The sequence below is a fragment of the Syzygium oleosum genome, unplaced genomic scaffold (assembly GCF_021117445.2).
Source record: "Syzygium oleosum isolate NSW1041296 unplaced genomic scaffold, Sole_v2.1 Sole_v2.21, whole genome shotgun sequence".
In the NCBI taxonomy this organism is placed as follows: Eukaryota; Viridiplantae; Streptophyta; class Magnoliopsida; order Myrtales; family Myrtaceae; genus Syzygium; species Syzygium oleosum.
Window position 1 is genome coordinate 3,158,819 of NW_026607505.1, and position 21,091 is coordinate 3,179,909.

General features: G+C 39.5%; 2 protein-coding genes and 1 pseudogene across 2 annotated transcripts; 1 reads left to right on the forward strand and 2 right to left on the reverse strand.

Annotated features, from left to right (window-relative positions):
* Positions 1–2,096: 2,096 nt before the first annotated feature.
* Positions 2,097–4,907, reverse strand: LOC115690776 (probable flavin-containing monooxygenase 1; annotated as a pseudogene).
* A 655-nt stretch (positions 4,908–5,562) lies between these two features.
* LOC115690747 (spermidine synthase 2-like) lies at positions 5,563–9,826 on the forward strand. Its single transcript, XM_056320789.1, has 11 exons — positions 5,563–6,431; positions 6,541–6,597; positions 6,769–7,132; positions 7,626–7,702; positions 8,115–8,237; positions 8,323–8,427; positions 8,519–8,591; positions 8,711–8,782; positions 8,987–9,185; positions 9,287–9,413; positions 9,504–9,826. Exons 3-11 carry the CDS (start codon positions 7,045–7,047, stop codon positions 9,564–9,566), a joined length of 927 nt encoding a protein of 308 aa, XP_056176764.1. The 5' UTR covers positions 5,563–6,431; positions 6,541–6,597; positions 6,769–7,044; the 3' UTR covers positions 9,567–9,826.
* Positions 9,827–13,204: 3,378 nt separating this feature from the next.
* On the reverse strand, positions 13,205–17,346 carry LOC115690746 (uncharacterized vacuolar membrane protein YML018C-like). Its single transcript, XM_030617211.2, has 9 exons — positions 17,011–17,346; positions 15,995–16,172; positions 15,762–15,907; positions 15,169–15,386; positions 14,803–14,867; positions 14,603–14,704; positions 13,694–13,811; positions 13,476–13,611; positions 13,205–13,393 (listed from the first exon to the last, which is right to left on the reverse strand). Exons 1-9 carry the CDS (start codon positions 17,089–17,091, stop codon positions 13,328–13,330), a joined length of 1,110 nt encoding a protein of 369 aa, XP_030473071.1. The 5' UTR covers positions 17,092–17,346; the 3' UTR covers positions 13,205–13,327.
* Between the last annotated feature and the right edge of the window lie 3,745 nt (positions 17,347–21,091).

A 21,091-nucleotide genomic window follows, 5' to 3' on the forward strand; every position in this document is an offset into this window, starting at 1 on the left:
TACAAAGTGATGTGCCTGCTTAACCGCTCATACATGGCATACTTGGGTGACTTAAAGCAATATTGTAAATTGGTCATGCCATACCTAACCCTACTCATGGTCACTCAGGCATAGCTGAAGCTGAAAAGTTTATGCCAAGAGAAAAAAGCATCACTATATGAATTTTAGGATTTATCTAATCCATTCAATAGTTTGGGAAATTGAATAGAATTCTCACAATTCCAGTGTTCAGTTGCATCCAACTTAAGCCTGTACAGACTAAGTATGGGAATTAGTGAAGGATATCTTATTTCAAGAAAGATGCTGCTATTGTAAAACCAGTTCAAATTAACATGGAAGATATTTAGGCCGTTTGGCCAGAGGGGACAAAAATAAAAAAGAAAGGAATCCTATTTATGTAAGTTTGGCTCATTTGAGGGTTTAAATTTGTAACTTCAGTTCATATGATCGTTAAATATTCAGGGAAATCATTTTCCAAAATGAACCACATAAACTCAAAGTGAGTTTAGGGAACTGTCACATGAACATGTTTAATTTTGGCTAGACGGTCTTTTATGGAAACTGTAACTCCTATGTATTTCAAAGGATTGTCGTGAATTTGCATAATTTGCTACTAATAATTCTAATGGATAAAATGAGCCAGAAACCGTACTTCCTCATCTTGACCATAAACGCCTCTGCTGTTAAAATTCTGACGCCGGTCTCTCTCATCGAAGAATGAAACAAGGGGGCTCATAGCAAAAGCAAGAATGCAAGAATATACATTGTGCACCTTGCAATTAAATAATATGGTGGGTTAATTGAGAGGAAAAGTATTATCTGAGAATGAGGAAATTGCAGAATGACCAAGCACTATTCTCAGTGGGTGCAAGGAAGCTAGCACTTCTATCCTTGGGGAAGGGAAATCTTCTATTTCTTATGTGAATATCCATGCCACCACACAGTTAATTCAGTAGTTAAAAGTTATAAAGTCATCTCAAATTATGGCACAATCAACTAATAAGCATTAAGAAATTTATAATTTCCAAAGTTCCTTTCCATCTTATATGAACTTCCACAAACCATAGACGAATCTAAACCTGCTGCCTATAAAAGAGAGGACTCGATCATCACAGTTCAACAAATGAGTATAGACTTGCTCCCCCTCGCCTGCTTTCCACCCCGACCAACTGAGCATAACTTCAGATATGGAGGTAAAGAGCAAAAAAGGTAATCGTTAAAAGGTAAAGAAAGAAGATGACCTTAATAGTGCAAAAGGTAATCAACGATGATAATTCCATAATTCAAGTTGAAGCGGCCTGGTCCTAGACTACAGTTAACAATATTTGAATAGTTCTGTCAGCGCTGGCTTCACTTTGATGTAGTCCCCTAAAGCAGCAGTAAGTTGCCTAAATCAGAAAATGACTTATTGCAATTATTACAGTTAAAACCAGACCTATACACTGCTTCCCTGAACATTTTGAAGTCATGAGTTAGAACCAATCCCATCAAAGCATTAATCCGGAATCAGTTCCCTAAATCAGAAAATGAGTTCCAGAACTTAAAAGTTTAGACCAGATGGGCCTCTTCTTATCGAGGGTTCATGGCATCGACCATGAAAATATCTCAGCCTCCAAAGTTTGATCTTTCTTGGTTCCCAAGACCTGAGAATTGAGAATTCTGATTCACTCACAAGCATATAAATGAAAGAAAGAAAGAAAGAAAGAAGCTGGCGCACAAGGCCGTCGGCACGGGCATATATCCCTAAAAATGACGTCTCAAAAGAGTTCAGTTTTTTGGGCACATTACTTAAGGAATAAGATCTGTCATTAACAGACTAGAGATCCAGCACCAAGACAGTTCAGCTGCAGCAGATCCATTAAAATGAAAAAAACTTCTTTGGATGGCTCCATTACAAATATTATTTGCAAATTTACATGACTTGAATCTTGTAGAATAATACTGTAATACTTTGGGAGGAACTTCTGGAGATAATGCATTGGAACCACCAACATTTGGTACAATGACCAACTGTGCTAGGACATGAACTGCAATCCGAGAAGAAAGAAGTGGTTTTTGGCCGAGTGGTTCCAACCTTATGGACCAGTTGAAGCTGATTATGAGAAACTCTCATCAACGCGGCCTGCATAATCAGCTGGTCCATAAGGTTGGAACCACTCGGCCAAAAACCACTTCTTTCTTCTCGGATTGCAGTTCATGTCCTTGCACAGTCGGTCATTGTACCAAATGTTGGTGGTTCCAATGCATTATCTCCAGAAGTTCCTCCCACCGTATTGCTTCATGTGAATTTCCCACCTCGCTGTGTCCTTTTCCATTGCCCTGATGCTCGACAGCTTGATGTTACCGTCGAGGAGGTGCACGAGCCAGGTCATCTGATCTCCGTGGTTGGTAGGTTTGCAAGGCCCTCCGCGTATCCTATAATTGCAAGCTGGGGAATCCGAGGATGAATCACCTGCCTGAAGTCGGTATATAAAACTGTTACAACAAAACCAGGATGGGGCGCAACACCATTACAAAATCCTATGGGAAGAAAACTGCATTTCGAATGCCCTGAAATTAGTACCACACCTAAATATTGTAATGATGCACAAGAGACCTTAAGGCTAGGCAAATGCTGCAATGCAGTCTCGGAGCTAGATGATATCTTGGTGTTGATTCTTGATAGTTAATCCTCACTTAGATAATAAGATACGCATTTTGAATATCAAGGTTTCTGAGTGGAAATTGATGCTATGCAGTGTTGCAACTGCAAGTATGAAATGGTACCTGTAAAGAGGAATGGTTGAAGTTGGTGAAGGGACGAGGTACTTTTGGAAGATTGAAGATCTGAAAATGTTCTTGAGCTTCTGATTGCCTTTATATCCGGTGGCAAGGATCACGAGATCGCTCGGGATCAGTTTGTCTTCTCCGCTAACTATCAGACCTTCCCTGCAGAAGTGAAAGCTCGGCGACCTCTTGATTAGGATGCTTCCCTCCTCCACTTAATTGTAGAACTTGTCGGGCAGCATGTCAATTTGACATGAAGACATGTCCTTGAGAAAGCTGTGTGTAGGAACTACTCCATACTTCTTCAATGGGAGTTTCCACTAGAGATAGATTTCCAAGAATTTCGAAATGCCCCATCTCTAGGAATTTCAAGATTACCTTGTGAACAAACTTTATGATTGACAAGCGGATGCATATAACGAAGATAATCATGAAAAAAGAACTTGACAGATAAAAGAGTCATCTATTTATGGTTATGATTGATAGACAAGCAAGTTTTGCAGAACTAAACCGAAAAAATGGAAGTATGCATATACTAATGGTGTAAGAACTGTAGCGAGAAGCCGGTACAGGAAGTTTTGTACTGGCTTATGAAGAAGCAGCTCGGCGAATCGATTGAAGTACAAGTAGCCAAGGTAAGATATTAAGAAGCCATGGCTCGGCAGAAACCAATGAGGATTTCTCTGGATTATATCACAAGGGTACTTGACTCCTTATTCCAATCAAGAAATGAGAATAAGATAAGGAAAACGATAATATCAAATAAGCTCGATCATTAAAAGCATGAAAAGCACATCTCTCGATGAAGTAGTCTTGTATTAGCACGTGGTCCTTGTTGGTATGCAGTAGTTACTGCAACCATTGAATTCCTATAAGAAGTGTTCGGAGTTGCGTATACAAATTCATTTATGTGTAGATACTTTAAGCATGATTGAATCCCATTCCATTACTAATTTACTCTCATATAGAATGGGTTTTAATGTAGTTCAATGAAATTACAGAAGTTTCAGATGAACTTCAAAGCTTTGATAAAACTTGATTATAGCTCACAGTGACAATTCACCCAACAATTGTCTACAAGCAGATAGTCTACTTGATATTGCTCTTACCATTTGCTTCTGCACATTCGACTGCTAAATCCACTTCCGATTTCTGTGAACCGACAATTCTGATTCGCTTTCCTATGATCAATTCAGCAGCTGCATATTTCTCCATATCCAAATATTCCATTGAAGGCATCACCTTGCCATCGAACACTTTGGAGCAATAATTTGGTGGGAGCTCTGGAATGTTAGGAGGCCCACTGCACCGTCCGATGCAGAGAACAACAAATTCAGCTTGGTGAACCTGGCCAAAACGCAGCATTCACTTAACATGGCATCAAGCAATCACGGAGATTGAAAGTAGACAATAAGTACGTAGTTATACTTACTCAAATCTCAGGATGGAATTGAACCAAACTATCAAGAAATAGTTCATTTACCCCTGTGGCATTAGTCTCTGTGTCCAGGACAGTAATGTGCCACTTCCCTTTTGAGCCAAATGCCGTCTCCGTCCCACCCCACAAATCCCACGTCTTCATTTCTTCATATGACACCCCAACATAATTGATACTAATCACTCTGGAATGGAACTTGATGTAAGGATATAAATTGAAGTGCTGAGCATAGGGCTCCACATAGTCCAGGATTTCAGTGTGGCTGGGGAACTTCTCCTGCACAGAGGCCGGCCAACCGAAGTCCGAGAACCGGTAATGTTCCTTCGCATTCTGTAGCCTGGTCGATTGCATGGTGTGATTCCAGACTCCCCTGATGCGGTATTTGGCCTCGAAGACCACTGAGTCAAACCCCTTCTCGACCGAATACTTGCAGGCGAGAAGGCCACTTATTCCTGCTCCTATGATCACTACCCTTCTCTCCATTTCTATCTTCAAACTCCTGAACGATTCAACATGTAATTGTTCAAGCTGGAGAGAACATATTTCATATATCCATCAGGATTGATCACGGATTGAATGCTGAAGAAACTGTTCCGCATAAAGTAATCTTTGACCACATACTGTATATCTCCGACCTCATTTATTGTGAAATATGTGGGTTGCAGTCTACAATTCTAAAAATTTAAACTTTTTAAATGAAGATGTGATTTAATCTTTTAATTATTCGAACAAAATTTTGGAACACTTCACCGTGGCCATACAAAATTTCACATGGTATTAAACATTAGGTCCCGAGTTTAATTTTTTTTCAAGCTCATATTTGCCTTTCGTATTACCCATTTTTACGCTCTAGTTTAATTATCGTTCGAGCAAAGGAGAGCGCAATATTAAATTACTCGTTTCTAGTAATGGTTTATATTTCAGAGTTGTCTGGACGTTAGTTCGGCATCTCATGTGGGTCCATTCGTCTAAGTTTTGGCAAGTTAGGAAACCTAGAACCAGAAGCCCCCATTTGCTCTGCTCTAGAAAATGGTATGAATAACTCAAAACTTTCTGCACATGCTAGTCATTGATATCATTAGGTCGAGATTGCAGGACCTTCATTGATGATGACTTGTGGGCAAACTCAGCAAAGATTCTATATGTTGTCACAAGTCATCATCAATGAAGGTCCTGCATCCTCGACCTGACATGGACGAGAAAATAAATCTTGCTGAGTTTGCTCACAAGTCATCATCAACGAAGGTCCAACTCAGCAAAGATTCTATATGTCGCCACAAGTCATCAATGGAGGTCCTGCATTGACATGGACGAGGAAATATTCACCGATGTGTCCGAGTGGAGCCCCAGATTTCTGTTCCGTCTCTTTCCTGAAGCTATTTCGATTGCTGGACCCTCCTAATTTAAAAGCTCCTACTGCTCTTCCATTACTCCTCCTGGCAGTCTCTGCACAAGCACACGAGACTGACCATTATCGAACGACCAACCCCTCCATTCATTGGCACTAAATAGCCGCCCAACTGGCCCCCCTCTAAAGGCTCTCGTTTAGTACCCCTCCCCAACTCACAATTAGATTCCGCCTGCGTGCTGTTTGTTTTGTCATTCTGGACCTGGTCATATTGTAATGTCCCATTTGAATTATCAGCTATCCGCGGCAAAGGAATAATAAAAAGATGAGCAACCATCTGATCATGATCCAATAAAATTGGAACCATCTAACCTATAACTCTGCCGACCAGACCGGTTACCGGTTCCAATTTTTATTGGAACCGTTGAGCAGCGGTTTCCGGTTCCAGATTGGGACCGTCCATCCAAACCGGTAAGTTTTATTTTTTCAAACCATGCTCTCTCCCGCTCCTCCCTCCTCGGTCTCCCGCATGCTCACTCTCGAAAGAAAGAAAGCCACTCAACTTTCTCGTCTCATCTCGCTCTTGGTCGCCTCTGCGCTGAGCTCTCACCTCCGGCGATATTCGCTCCCACCTAGATAGAGCGAAAGTGGAGAGGAAGAAAACCCACAAGATCAGCAGAAATCAATGACAAAGCGTCCAAAACCGGCAGCGAGTGAAGCCAAACGCAAGCAAAGAAGAGGAGGAGGAGATGGAGAAGGGAAAAGGAGTAACGGGTATGCGGAGAAGCTGGGTGATCAACCGCACCATCAACTCGACTTTTCCTGCCTCTGGCGATATCCCTGATCCTCTCGGGTTCTCTCGGCACCTCTCTCGATCAGGTATGCACAGCTCGTTCGTTCATCGGTTGAGTTCGCATTTCTTGATTTGTTTGGTTGGGCATTGAGTTCGTGTTTGTTCTAATCAATTTCCTTTTTCCTTTGTTTGCAGGATGATTCTGCAGTCACCCGACAAAAGGAGGACGCTGAAGCTGATTGGAAACTTCAGGTACTCCTTCCGCTTTGGAACTGCTATTACTAGTCTTGTGAGGATCTTCGGATCTGAAACTGTTTATGTTTGAGCTAACGTAACAAAGAATATAGAAGAATATCTTCTTGACCACTATTCCCAGTGTAAGTTTTTGAACAAGGTGTTGCCGCTTCTTTTGATTCAATACAGGACACGGCTGGTTCCATGGACCCACCAAGGAACCGGACCGGACCTCGGGAGGTTCCAGGTCCGGCCGGACCACCGGTTCTCGGTCGTTCCGAGAAGGTTTCCTAGCTCGCCAAAAGTAGTCAACTGGACCCACTTGATGTACCCATTCAAAAAACTACCCTTAAAGGCTAGCCTCGCAATCCCTTGGAATATAAATAGCCAGTCCCTACGAATGGTTCTGTGCAGTGCACACATTTACAGAGAGTTTTTCTTTGGTCGAACTTTTACAGAGTTAAAATGGCTGATAAATTAGCTGATCGAATCAGGGCAATGGGCTTGAACGATACTGTAGAATGGTATCCTGTGATGTCGCCTGAATGGCCAGGTATGTTAATTTATATATACTGTTAACTCATACTTTAGTTTCGGAGGTCTAGTGGAAACATATGGTCCCGATTTGGGACCGGTGATGGAACTTGGCATGTACATCGGGCATGCGATTCACCACTCCAAATCGATTTCGGCATTTTTTATCGCTCTTTTTGATCTTGCTCATGAGTTATCCGGTAGTTATTCTAGATAACGGTAAAACCTTGGAAGTACAATCTTATGACTTATTTCAATTCGTACGTACATTGTCTCACCGAAGGAGGAAACCGTAAATTGTTTGATACTCGACGTCTAGATTGATATGTAATCTCACCTAATTAGACGAGAAAAGAAGTCTAACACATGACCAGATTTTTGGTTTGTTTACTTATAAAACTCGTACATTGACTGCTTAAATAATATCACCGCACATCAAGACTACTGTTATGAATCAAAGACAAATATTTACGACAGTCCTAACATGATCTTTGTGATTTTTCGTTTTGAAGGCGAGGTACGCTTGTATGAGGTGGAAAAGGTGTTGTTCCATGGCAAGTCCAAATATCAGGAGCTTCTTGTTTTCCAGGTGACTTCTTACCTTCAATGATCGCTCTCCAATTTTACACATGACAAAGCAATACTACGCTATTTAGTATTTAGGATACAGATTGGATCCTGATGAATTATGAAGATCGATGAACACACACAAACTCTGCATATGTACCACCACCTCAAATAAGATTTTCTTGGGGGAGATTATTTTTGCAAATCATTACCTTAGGAGAAAGTCGACGGTGTTGATATAACAAAGTTTATTTTCCAAATTCAGTAAAAAGATCACGTCAAACATTAGATAGACTTAGGTTTGATACTTCCCCTGCCTAAGAAACAATTTCAACAAGCAGTTAGTCAAGTTGACAGCGTCTTGGATGGTATTCTTACTTGCAACGAGCGGACAGATATCTTTGGGCTCTTGATATATTTTCGCTTGTTCATAGTCAGCGAAGCATGGCAAAGTGGCAATTCTGGATGGTCAACTTCAACTGTCAGAGAAGGATGAGTTTGCTTACCAAGAGATGCTCACACATCTTCCCCTCTGCTCAATCCAGAACCCAAAAAAGGTGGTCTCTCTCGTTATTTCTTTCAACTTCTTTAAGTTTTGATGCTGTTAAAGTGCTGGAACGTTTCACTTGATTTTTTTTATAGGTGCTGCTCATTGGTGGGGGAGATGGAGGTATTCTGAGGGAAATATCTCGTCATTCGTCCGTTGAACAAATTGATATATGTGAAATCGACCAAATGGTGATTGATGTAAGCAAAATAAAACTAAGCTTGAGCCTCTCATTGTTCATGAAATTCTAAGGTTCAGGAGGGCCTATACACTTCTTGTGTCCTGTTGCAGGTTTACAAGCAATTCTTCCCTGATATAGCAGTTGGGTATGAGGATCCGCGATTGAACGTGTACATTAGCGATGGTATTTCTTTCTTCTATTGTTCTTACACATTGCTGAACATAGATAGGCTGCGAGAGATTATCTAATTCACATACTCTATTTTCTTTTTTTGGTCACGTACTCTATTTTCAACATTGCAGGAATTGCTTTCTTGAAGGCTGTTCCTGAAGGAACTTATGATGTGATCATCCTGGATGCATTTGAGAGCATGGGTAATGTCCATTGCCTATTTACCTTCCCCACCCTCTTTGAAACTCAGTGTATTCTTCAATCAATCGAATAACTTTTGTTTTCTTTGCCAAATAAAAAAAAAATCTTATATGGTACGTCACATCTTCTTATTTCAAATATTTTGCAACGTTCAATCACCTCCAAGAAAAGGCGAACATACTGATCACGTTGAAAAAAATATTCAGGAACTACTGCAATTGAATTAGCGAATAAAGAGTTTTTGGAGTCGGTGGCTCGGGCGCTCAGTCATGGAGGCGTCATGTCCGCTCCCGCTGATAGTTTTTGGCTGGACAACTTCCAAATGGAAGATACAATTAACGAATGTCGCAAAATCTTCAAGGGCTCAGTCAGATATGCTTGGAGTACCGTTCCTTCCTACTCAAGGTATCAAACCGAACTCTCTTACCGTTTTTATGAATTTTTCCTTTGTATTTTTTTGTCAAGTTTATGACGAGACGAATGAATTTTCAACTTTTTTCCATTAGCGGGACGATTGGATTTGTCCTGTGCTCCAACGACGGGCCGGCAGTCGACTTTGAGAAACCTGTCAATCCTCTAGATACCGAGAACAATGGGGTGGCTAAAGGGCCTCCTAAGTTCTACAACCCTCAGGTAGAAAAGGAAACAAAAATGTCACGCATCATGTTAACCGAAACTTCGACGTCTTTCTAATGCAAACCTCTTTGCCTTCTGTTGTGCCAGATCCATGCTGCTGCTTTCTGTCTGCCGTCTTTCGCGAAGAAGGTGGTGGGCACCAAATTCTGATGAACAGATGTTCCTCAGCGTAACCGGTTAAAGATGGAGAAATAGGATCTCAGTCGCTAGTGCTCACTTCTGTCTTCATTTTTCTTTCCTTTGCCCATCGTTTCTCGTTCTATCAACTGTGATACCCAATGTGTTCATATCGTATTACGAATAAGCATCACAGTAGTTTCTCGTCAATTGTCTATAATCGCCAATCGCTGACAGGCACTGAGATATCATTTTGTTTGGTTAGAGGTCGTCAAATCCCCGTCCTGCTCTAAGCTACTGAGTCCATTTGCCCAAGTTCCGCGGTCATACATGCGCAAACGGATTCAGACTTATCACTTATTGCCCGTGGCCGCGATGATCTGGGTGAGGGCAGAGACCCTTGCCCTCCCCTAGTGGCCAGCGAGCTCCGGCGACCTCTTCTGCCATGGTGAAAGAAACAAAAGAAAACGAAGACAGAAAAAAAAAAAGAAAAAAAGGAAAGGAAAAAGAAAATAAAAATATAGAATTTTTTTAAAAATTTGACAAAAATTGTCCACCTCAGTAACCGCTATGTCATCTAGGAAGGTCGGTCCACGACAGTCAAAAGGTTTAGACTAAATTTGTCAATTAAAAAGGTTTATGCCTGAATTGAAACAAATGCAACATGCTTATGATTTTTTTGGTAATTTTTCCATCGATAGTCCTTGGATCACAAAATAATAAATCGAACCATTAGTAGAAAAATATGTCAATTTTCGTATGTGTTGACACTTTACGTAATATCCTACGATGAAATATATGATTACAACGGGTTACAACTGTGGAATTGATCCTTAAAGAGACGCGCCTATGTTCTTTCACTTCCAAGTAACAATAACACTAGTCTCTCTGTTGGCCCAAGGAAAATTAAAAGGGTTAATACCACGAAAAATTTCGAATTAGTATACCTATGACAAATTTGTCGTAAACTAATTTTTTTATCACGAAATATCCCAAATTGGTACACCTGTGATAAATTTACCCTATGTTAGTTTCTATTAAATTTTACTGTTAAATTTCTGAGTTGGATGAAATGTGACAGCTGACGGGTGTACCGGTTTGGAGTTTTACCCCTCCGTTTGTCACATGTTTATCAATTTGTGATTTTTCGTGGTATTAATCCAATTTAACAGAGAGTAAATTTGTCACAAATGTACGAATTTGAGGTTTTTGATGATCAAAAAATTAATTTTGGATAAATTTGTCACATGTTTATCTGTTTAAGATTTTTCGTGGTATTAACCCAAATAAAAATTCTCGTTCTTAAGCTATTTCGACATTATTAAAAAATCATTTAATGCTTGTAGGTAAACTTGACTGTGAAAAGGCATTTAGACATTACTTTGATTAAAATGAAAATTGTTCAAAAAGTCCTAAATCTATTGCACTTTTGCCAATTCATTTCTAAACATTTTAACTTTGCCAATTGAGTCCTAAAAATTTTCACATTTTTTCAATTGAGTCTATTTGGCCAATTTTGGCCGGAATTCGCTGACGTGGACAAATTTTATTAATCTTTTAAACATTTTTTTGAATTTCTAACTATTTTTTTGGATTTTGAATTTCTTATTTTATTTTTTCCTCTTCTTCCTTCGCCGGTCGCCCAGCCTTCGGCGATCGGCCAGAGGCTACAATCGGAGAGGGTTAGCCTCACCGGGATGGCGAGGGACAACCTCACCGGATTTGGCGAGGTCGAACTCATGGCCGACGAGGTTGCCCCTTACTTGCTTCAGGGGAGGTTGAGCCTCGCCCTCTCTGGTCTTTGGCGAGGGCGTCACTCGCCAGGCGAGGCTTGACCTCGCCAGATCTTGGCAAGGGCAACCTCGCTTGAGGCCAATCCTCGCTCCTCACCAGATCTCGGCAAGGGTGACCTTGCCTGAGGCTGGCGAGCCTCGTTGATCCTAGCCTTTGGTTGGTCACCGGAGGCTGGGCGACCGGTAGAGGAAGAAGAGGACAAGAAAAGAAAAGAAAAGAAAAAATCAATTAAAAATATAAAAAAATAATTAAAAATCGAAAAAAATATTAAAAAATTAATAAAATTTGTCTACGTCAATGCCAGCCGTTTGCATCAGTGAATTCCTGTCAAAATTGGACAGATGGACTTAATTGATAAAATGTGACAAGGTTGAGGACTCAATTGGCAAAATTGAAAAGTTTAAGACTGAATTGGCAAATAAGTAATAAGTTTATGACTTTTTGGATAATTTTTCCTCGATTAAATGGCCAATAGACCGCTAATATATTAGTAGCTTTTTAATTAATATGTGAAAAGGCATCTATTATATCTTCCTATCCGGTTGCGAAATAGCCTACATGCATTCAATTAGGCACCCATTTAGAAATGGAGAAAATGCCCTTGAAGTAGACATCCAATTGATGGATCGGGGAAAATTGTCCAAAAAGTCTTAAATTTATTGCATTTTTGCTAATTGAGTCTCAAAACATTTAATTTTGCCAATTGAGTCTTAAACCTTTTCAAGTTTTGTCAATTAAGTTCATTTAACTAATTTTAGCCAGGAATCGCTGACGGGGACGCCTTTCATCCTATATGGCATGACCATCGTTGACGTGAACAATTTTTAACAATATTTTAATATTTTTTTCGAATATTTATTAATATTTTTCTTTTCTTCTCTTTTCCTTCTTTGCTTTCTTCTTTTTTTCTTTTTCCCTTTTTCCCTTCGTTGGCCATCGTTAAGTCTTGTCGATGGCCGGTGGAGGTTGCTGGTCTCAAGCAAGGGTAGCCCTTCGCCGGATCACATGAGGGTTTGCCTCCTCAGCCAAGGCTCAGGCGTCTCTTGCCTGAGGCTGGTGGAGGGAAAAAGGAAAAAAAATAAGAGAAGAGAAAAGAAAAAAAAGAAGGAAAAGAGAAGAAGAGAAAAAAAATGAAAATAATAAATGAAAAACTTGAAAAAATATTATTAAAAAATATCTATGTGATTTTCGACCAAATTATTCTAGATGGACACAATTGGCAAAACTTGAAAATTTTTCAGGACTCAATTGGCAATATCGAAAAGTTTAGGACTCAATTGGTAAAAGTACAATAGGTTTTGAAGGAAAAGAGAAGAAGAGAAAAAAAAATGAAAATAATAAATGAAAAACTTGAAAAAATATTATTAAAAAATATCTATGTGATTTTCGACCAAATTATTCTAGATGGACACAATTGGCAAAACTTGAAAATTTTTCAGGACTCAATTGGCAATATTGAAAAGTTTAGGACTCAATTGGTAAAAGTACAATAGGTTTTGCATTTTTTGGTCAATTTTCCCAATGGAATGTATCCTTCGGCAAATTTAACTCACGACTTCTAGTTATGACTTTTCTTTTTCCTAGGGTTTAAAAATGAAATAAAGTTTTCTTAGAGTTCAATAAAATAGTAAAGGAATTATAAATTATTTACGTGCCGACATTTGCATATTTATAGAGGTTCTAGGTGTTTCGCTTTAGATACTAAATTATAATAGTCTCACAATCTGAAGGAGAAAAAAAAAGTTCAAAGTTAAATGAGACTTCAATGAACCGTGTCTACGGTTATGAAGATGCTCAGTAGCACGAAAGTTACTTGAATTGTAGAAAATATTTGATTAGTGAAATGTAATACCATTCATGCATCCATTTGATCGTGAAATCGTTACCATTTATTTATCGAGTACAGAAAGATCATGCTTAAAGACAGACAAGCAATGGATTCATCTGTATCTTATCCTGGACCAGGAGTATCTTAGATGTACACATGTACAAATTTTTTTTCAATGCAATACCAATGTCGGTGAGAACCAGTCTGCCAAGTTAGCTAATACGAATCCCAGGAATACCTGCAAGTAAGAAGCCACGAACAAATTAGTCGATAAAAACAATGCTCGAAGCTTGGAGAGCCTGTGATTTTCTGTATTGTACCAGGACCGAGCCAAGGATGTAAATTAGCGAAAACCGCCGACCGTGTATTAGGATGTCTTCCAACATGGCGACGGGTATCTCGAGGGAGGCACCTAATGATGCCACCAGAGGAGTGGTCCAAACAACACTGAGCGCCCTATTAATAATTGACAAGTCTTATTAATCAGATTCAAGAATGTAGGAATCGTCATTCATCAAGGTTTAGCCTCTGAACTAACCAGAAATAATTACAGAGGAAATTTCCCACGAAGCAGTTGGCAAGAACAACACCCATCACGGCCGCAGACTGAGGAAAGGCAAATTTGGGCTCTATGTCTAAAGCAACGAGAGGCCAAACTGAAAAAATCCAAGCATAAGAAATAGTTAAGACACCATTGTTGAAGAACAGACAGTAATTGGTTTAAATGCCAACGATTCTGATTTAGAAAATCATTGAATGCGTCTTTCCATATGAAAACTTCGCATCACTTTTGCAACTTACGAGTCCTACGGCTCAACGCATGTTCAGCCACAATTATAAAATGCCTGCGACTGGGTTTTGACTACTTAACATCTAAGAAAGAGGCATAGCATGGAATGCCAGATGGGCATTTGATTCTCTTTTTGATGTTGCCCATTCAAGTCTAACTCATGTCAATGTCAACTGTTCAATTGCTGCTGAATCGTCTCCACAGATTCAAGAGCTCCGCCATTTGTAAAAGGTGGGGGACGGTCTCTTAAGTTCTTTTTGACTTGGTATTCATGCTACCAATGATGTGTGCATTAAGTCTATGTGCATGTATGCGGAGACAAAAGGAGTACAAAATGGTTCACATTACAGCAACATTGGATAACTCAGCAGACCTGAACCAACCATCCAGTGAACTTAACATGGCAAGAAACAGAGACTTAAGCTATCCATTTTGTTCTGACCACCTTATGGATTCCCAAGGAACTACCTCCACAAAAAAGAATATACCAACAAGATAATCGGAACACGTTTTAAATTAAACCCTTGCAGTGATGGAAGGGATATGCAGCAGTGCTGCCCACTTTCCTCTCAACCATCTTACCCAGAGGTAATTGCACACCATCATGCGAAAAAACTTATGCTCATGAGGAAGCTGAAATTAAGGGACTGTTCTTACCAAGCCACCAAAGTGCGAGAAGCGAGAATAGTCCAATACAACCAAATAACTTTTGCATGTCCACCCTTTCTCCTTCCTCTCCAGCGTACTTCTTGATAAGCACTGAAATTTTTCATATGATTCTCGTTAGCTGCTACATCTTTGTTGAAAAGTTCAACCGAAGGAGAAAATTCATTTTGAAGAAAAAGAAAATGCCATACCGGCAAATAGTCCATCGATTGCAGCCGAGAGAATCGCGAAAAGATTCCCTATAAGAGAGTTGGTTCTGTTGTTGAAGGAACAGATTGAACACAAAAGAAGAAGACCTTATTATTGGCTGGTCAGTAATTTCAATCAGTACGCCTAAAAAGTACGAATTAAGAGTAAAATGAAAGCGGAACCTGAGAAAGAACTAAATATGCAGATGATAATAGGCAAGGACTATACATATTTATTTCGTTATTACATCAACTTGATTTGAGTTCCAGAAGAACTATCTCACAAGAATGTTCCATTTCTAATAGGAAACAAGTAGAATGAAAACACAAGATGAAGTTGAATGATTTTGGAAAACAAAGATTACGTACACAGTTGTGTTCGATTGTGATTGATCGGTACTTGAAGTCTTCCCTAGTGCAGTCATGGCAACTCCGGCTATACTGATAAAGACCGAGATTACTTTTACTACACTTATGGAGTCCCGTCCCAGAAATGCACCAATCAGAAGGGTGAAAAGTCCTGATGTCGATAACAATATCGTGGAGCTGGCAACGCTTGTTCGTACGAGTGCAGCATTCATGAGATACTGCAAACAATGATAACACCCTTCAATACTATGCTATATCTAAAGGAGTGCCTGGTATTCAACATTACTCATTAAGACTGTCATGGTTTTGGATGAAGCAGATCATAAACAGATCATTGTAAGACCAGACGTTGCAATCAATTGATTCCAGTAGAGGATAATAGATGAGTGCCAATTTTATGCGAAATATGCTGAGAAAAGACATGATTTTGTATTGGTAAATTAGTACTTCTCTTGTAAGCCCCACAATGATAATTATACCAACTTGAGAAGCTGTGAAAATCACATGCTTTGTATGAGAAGATATATGATCAGACACTTAAAAGTAAGGTCGCAGTAAAGAATGTTAACAATAAAAACAAACTGGTCTCTCACCTCACACACAAACCAAATAGGCGCAAGGGTGCAGGCAACTTTGAGAATTTGCTTGCTTTTCATCTTCTCCTCTTGTTCCACAATGTCATCGTCTTTTGCTTCTGAAACAGAGGCCTTACCCTCATCAAGTAAATGAACTCGTTCGCCTGTTGAATCCACCACACTCAACTTTTATTGATTGACCATTTCAATATCACCCTGCTTCCCATTATTTTAGCCAGGAGAATCTGTACCTGCACAGATTGCATCGACCGTCTCCGCACTAGCCGCACTATCGCCACTTTCACTAGTGCGGGATTTTAGGGATTTCAGTAACCAGTCCTTGAAGAATGCTACGGGAAGATAGAACACCAAGATTGAAGTCCCGAGATAGGTCACCGCGAATGGCTGCTCATACTTCTCGAAAACACCCTGTTACACCAGTTGATATGAAGCTGGTAAAAGTTACTGCGACAGAGGAACTGATGTTCTTCGGATTCATAAATTTTTATCAGCAGGGAAAGAAAATTAAATCACTACCTAATAGGATCAGCAATCCAAGCAAGATAAAATAGGAACACACGGTTCACTGATTAAACAATGTAAATAACTAGGATCACCAAATGAAAACTCTGAAAACAACGTCAAGGTGCGTCACCTATTTAGGTTCTGATAAATAACTCATTCGTTAAGCACGTGATGAAACCTGTACGAGTATAACGAACCATGCATGCTCAGTTGGCTCAATTTAGATGTATATTCGCATATTTAGGGATGCTTAGCAATGTTAATTATCTTAATATGAAACGATAATGCATCATACAGAGGTGTATTTACTCCCATGGGGAAAGATGAGGACACCGAAGATTATCTGATCAACTTTCCTCTTTACCGGAACTTCTAAACCATTAGGTAAGCTCCTGGATTTACATATTTGCAAGATCAAGATGTATTTTGATTCTTGACCAAATAATTAAATTGTTTGTACTTTTTCATATAGGTTCAGCATGTTTTGCTTATTTTTATATTCCTTATGGTGCTTCTGTGTAATCCCACTCGACCCACGCAGATTTACATCTTTTGATTGGAGGATTACGTGTGACACAAGAACATCCACCAAAAGTTCAGCTGCACCCAGAAAACGGAAAGCTCGCCATAACTCAAGAAAGATTGAAGCCATATCTTCTTCTTCTTCTTCTTTTTTACCCAAAAGAAAAGATAAAAGGAACGCAAGAATGAATTTTGCACAAACACAGTGAGAGAGACTAACCTGAGTGACTTCTGCGGAAGTGACCCACATAATCACAAAAGTAAAAATGAGAAGCAACCCACCTTTGTATCTCCAACTCATTTTGCCTATTTCGACAGATATTAGTTTACAAGCAAAGAAGAACAAATAAGACACAACTTTCGAAAAAAAAAAATGAATCGTTTAAGAGCAGGGAGAGAGAGATAGAGAGTGAAGCGCCGATGTGTGTCTATGTGAACGGAGCTTCGTTCCCCTTTGTGATTGTTCGTGTTGGTGTGTGTTGATGTCAACGCAGGCAATCATTTTATTACTTATCAATCCGAATCATTTCTCTCCCCTTATTCACAATCCCCGATATCTGGCCGTGATATCCTTTGTGATTTTGTTTCCTCAATTTGGCTTATGTGTATCTTGTAATAATGTAGACCTCGCCGGCCCTAGCCTCTGGCGGCGACCAGCAAGGGGAAGAAGGAAAGAGAAAGAAAAAAGGAAAAAGAAAGGAAAAAAATAAAAAAAAATGATTTTTTTAAATATTAAAATATTGCCACGTCGACGTCGGCCGGATGGTCAGCTCTGGTCGGCGTCCACGTTAGAGCTGGCCAGCCAGCCAAAAGTGGTCGGATGGACTGAATTTACACAAATGCAAAAGGTTTAGGATTGAATTGGCACAATTATAATAGATTTAGGACTTTTTTGGTAATTTTCCCGAAAATTTCAAATAAAGACCCGAAATTGATTAGTTTTCCCAAAAAAGGATCCAAAATGAACTTTGTCTCATATAAGAGCCTGAAGTGGCCAGCTAGTCTTAAATAAGAGCCTAAAGTGGCCAACATAATTTCAATTAAGGGGCTCAATTATAATGGATTTATGACTTTTTTTAAGTTATTCTCCCAAAAGATGACTGCAAGGGGGGGGGGGGGGGGGTTGGGACAGCATCCACGTCCATTGTTATTCCAATTAAAGCAAAAAACATGAAATATAAATGAGATAAAAATGAAATCGCTCCTTGGGAAAAATTTCAAATAAAGGCATGTAGTGCAACAGTTTTTTCAAAATAGGACTCAAGGTGAACTTTGTTCAAATAAAGGTCTGAAATGGCCAACTAGTCTCGTATAAGGGCCTCAATTCACAGGCAGCCAAACCTTATCTACTATTAGGGTCATTTTTGTCCAAGAAATTTCTTTTCTTTTTATTTCTTCTTTTTTCTTTTAGTCTTTCTGCTTTCTTTCTTCTTTTTATTTCTTCATCATGCTAATGTGTTCCTTCTTCACTCTGCATCACCTCCATTTTGGACACCAGATAGTGTGTGCTTCAGTCCTGAAATCAACCAGGGTAGAACCAGGAATCGGACCCATGATAACCGGTCTGATTCCAGGTTCTAATGCACCTTGGTTTGGTTCCTGGTTCTCCTGAGAACCGAGAACCGGGAGCCGGGAGCTAGGAACTGGACTGAGAACTCGTAACCAAACCGGCGGAACCGAGAATTCAAGTCGTAATATATTACTGGAACATGACACACTACTTTATATTCTAAAGGCATCAAAAGAACTGGATGTGATGCGACGATCACAAATAATCAATGTCTCGTCAACATACGTTTCACCGAGAAATGCCTTCAAAGTACACTAAGGAAATGCTTGAGTGGTTGGATAAACTAAGCACCCCAACAAGATGCAAGCCGATGGCCGATGCAGCACATGTCCTTGCAATGCAACCAGTATTTCCAGGAATCTGCCGAGAACAACATAAGGCAGAAGTGAGAACCTGAGGAGCTCAGTTATGCAAGAAAACGAGGCTTCAATGCGTTAACTTGCAATTCGACAAAAAAAAAAAACGTGTTAACTTGCAAAATAAGTAAACTAGCTAATGCCTGAATCACTAGTCAATGGTGCCATCTATCAGTCTATACCCCATATGTAATCCTCCTTAATCGAACTAGCTCAAACAGTGGAGGTACATAATCGAACAAACCAAACGACTTGAATAAACTTATTTGGCGAAGGACCCTGCAACGACTTCCCGTTCACGAGAGGCAGCGAATCCCCTTCATTGTCCCCATGAAATTCTTTCCAAGTCCTGAATAATTGACATAGCTGTGTTTCGGTTTCACATGATGTTCTATTTCAGCATTATTGCTGTATTTGTTGACGTCAAATATGCATATCGTCCTAACATTGGGGTCTTGTTGTAATTTATATCATTCTATGTCGTTGATAGAGTAAGATAAATTACCTTACAGTACATTATCCGGTGAAATATGCAATGGCGAGTATCATACTATCACAAAATTCCACATTGCACTCAATATATTCAAGGTAGATTTGTTGTGCTCATTCAAATAGATTGGAATCCGTGGACCTTGTGCTCTGTAGGATTGTAGATATGGTGATTAGTATGGTCATGATCTTTCTCCACAAAAACCTGCTATAGAAGGAATGAAACCTCAAGATTGTTTAAAAAGTGACAAGACCAGAATACATGTTTAAAAATGAGGATGGCTCTTGATGTTTTACTACTTATCAATACATCTTAACGAATCTTTCTCAAAAGTTAAATAGTCTTAGTATGTTAACATGTATGGCGATAATTTAGGTTTAATCTTACTTGCTTCAAATATATGAACGCCTTCTAATTATACGAATCATTCTATAATTTAGGTTTTATGTTACGTGTTTTGACTTTGAATTGTTTATTTTATTTTACGTGTTCATCTTTTATGGATTATATTTATTGACAAATGGGAATCATTTTTGTTGTTATGTTCAATTTCCTTTTGCTTAACTAAAATGAAAAAAAAAAAAGAACTTGTTAAACTCTGAAACCGATCCACAAACCTGTGAAAAGGGTAAGTTCGGGTTCTAGGTTATGCAAGGTTGATTTTAAGTTCCAAAAAGTGAGGAACCTATTCTGATTAGAACTTGGAACCGCTCACCCCCTGATGCCTTCAATCATTAATATCTCTAGCGAGGCCCAGAACTGTGTTTTCCCTGCAGGTTTGATCATTGAGTACTTATAGCAATCATTATCTGATATTTGCCCCCACTATGTCTTGACTTTCTTCCCCAGGATCCACTCACGTCAGCCACATGGAGAACAAAAACGCATCAACACCATTCTAGAGGTGAAGAGAGAAAACGTGCAGAAAGAAGAAGGTGAGGCGGGGAGCGCTCATCGGTGGAAGAGAAGTCAAAAGGAAGGGAGCACTCCTCTGCGGGTTTTGACTGGCGTGCCAGGGACACCCACGAAGTCCACATACCCACGAAGAGAAAATTTTTCTCTTTTCTTCGGCCGCTTCCGGCGGAATTGAGTGCTATTGTCCATCGTCCCTGCATGCCCTGGCATGTGGAATTGATCCAGTTCACACCCGTCCAGTTCTCCGATTTTCGATTCTACCATGGAACCATGCTCATCCTTAGATAGGTTGCGAGAAATTATTTAATCAAAACACTTTAATTTCAACATCGTAGGAGTTGCTTTCTTGTAGGCTGTTCCTGGAGGAACTTATGAAGTGATCATTTTGGATGCATTTGAGTGTATGTGTATCGTCGAGTGCCTATAACCTCCCCCACCCTCTTTGGAATTTAGTATACCTCCAATTAATTGAATAGCTTTTGTTTTCTAGGCGGAATAACAAAAATCAAACACCTCCAAGAATAGGAGTACGTGCTAATTATGTGGACAAAATTTCAGGAACTACTGCAATTGAACTAGCGAATAAAGAGTTTCAGGAACTACGAGCAATTGAAGTAGGTGCAGAGCCGACCTTGAGAGAATCAAATTGCTTCGACAGTTGTGGAAGCACATTGAATACTTGTTTCATCTCATTCTCAAGAGCATCGATGCGGTTTTGATCATTCACTTCTGTCAATGATCGAATCACTTGCTTTTATTAATTTTGAAATTTATTTTAATGAAATTAAACTTCCTAAATGCAAACTAGGATGGCAAAGATATCAAACTCCCTAAATAAATAAAATAGGAAAGGTAAGACATCAATTGAAAACAACTTTACCTTTTTTTTAAACGACTTTTGCCATGACAACTTCATCACTTCCATTTTAAATTGACAATGAGAGAAAACTCACGACTGACCTTGGTTAGC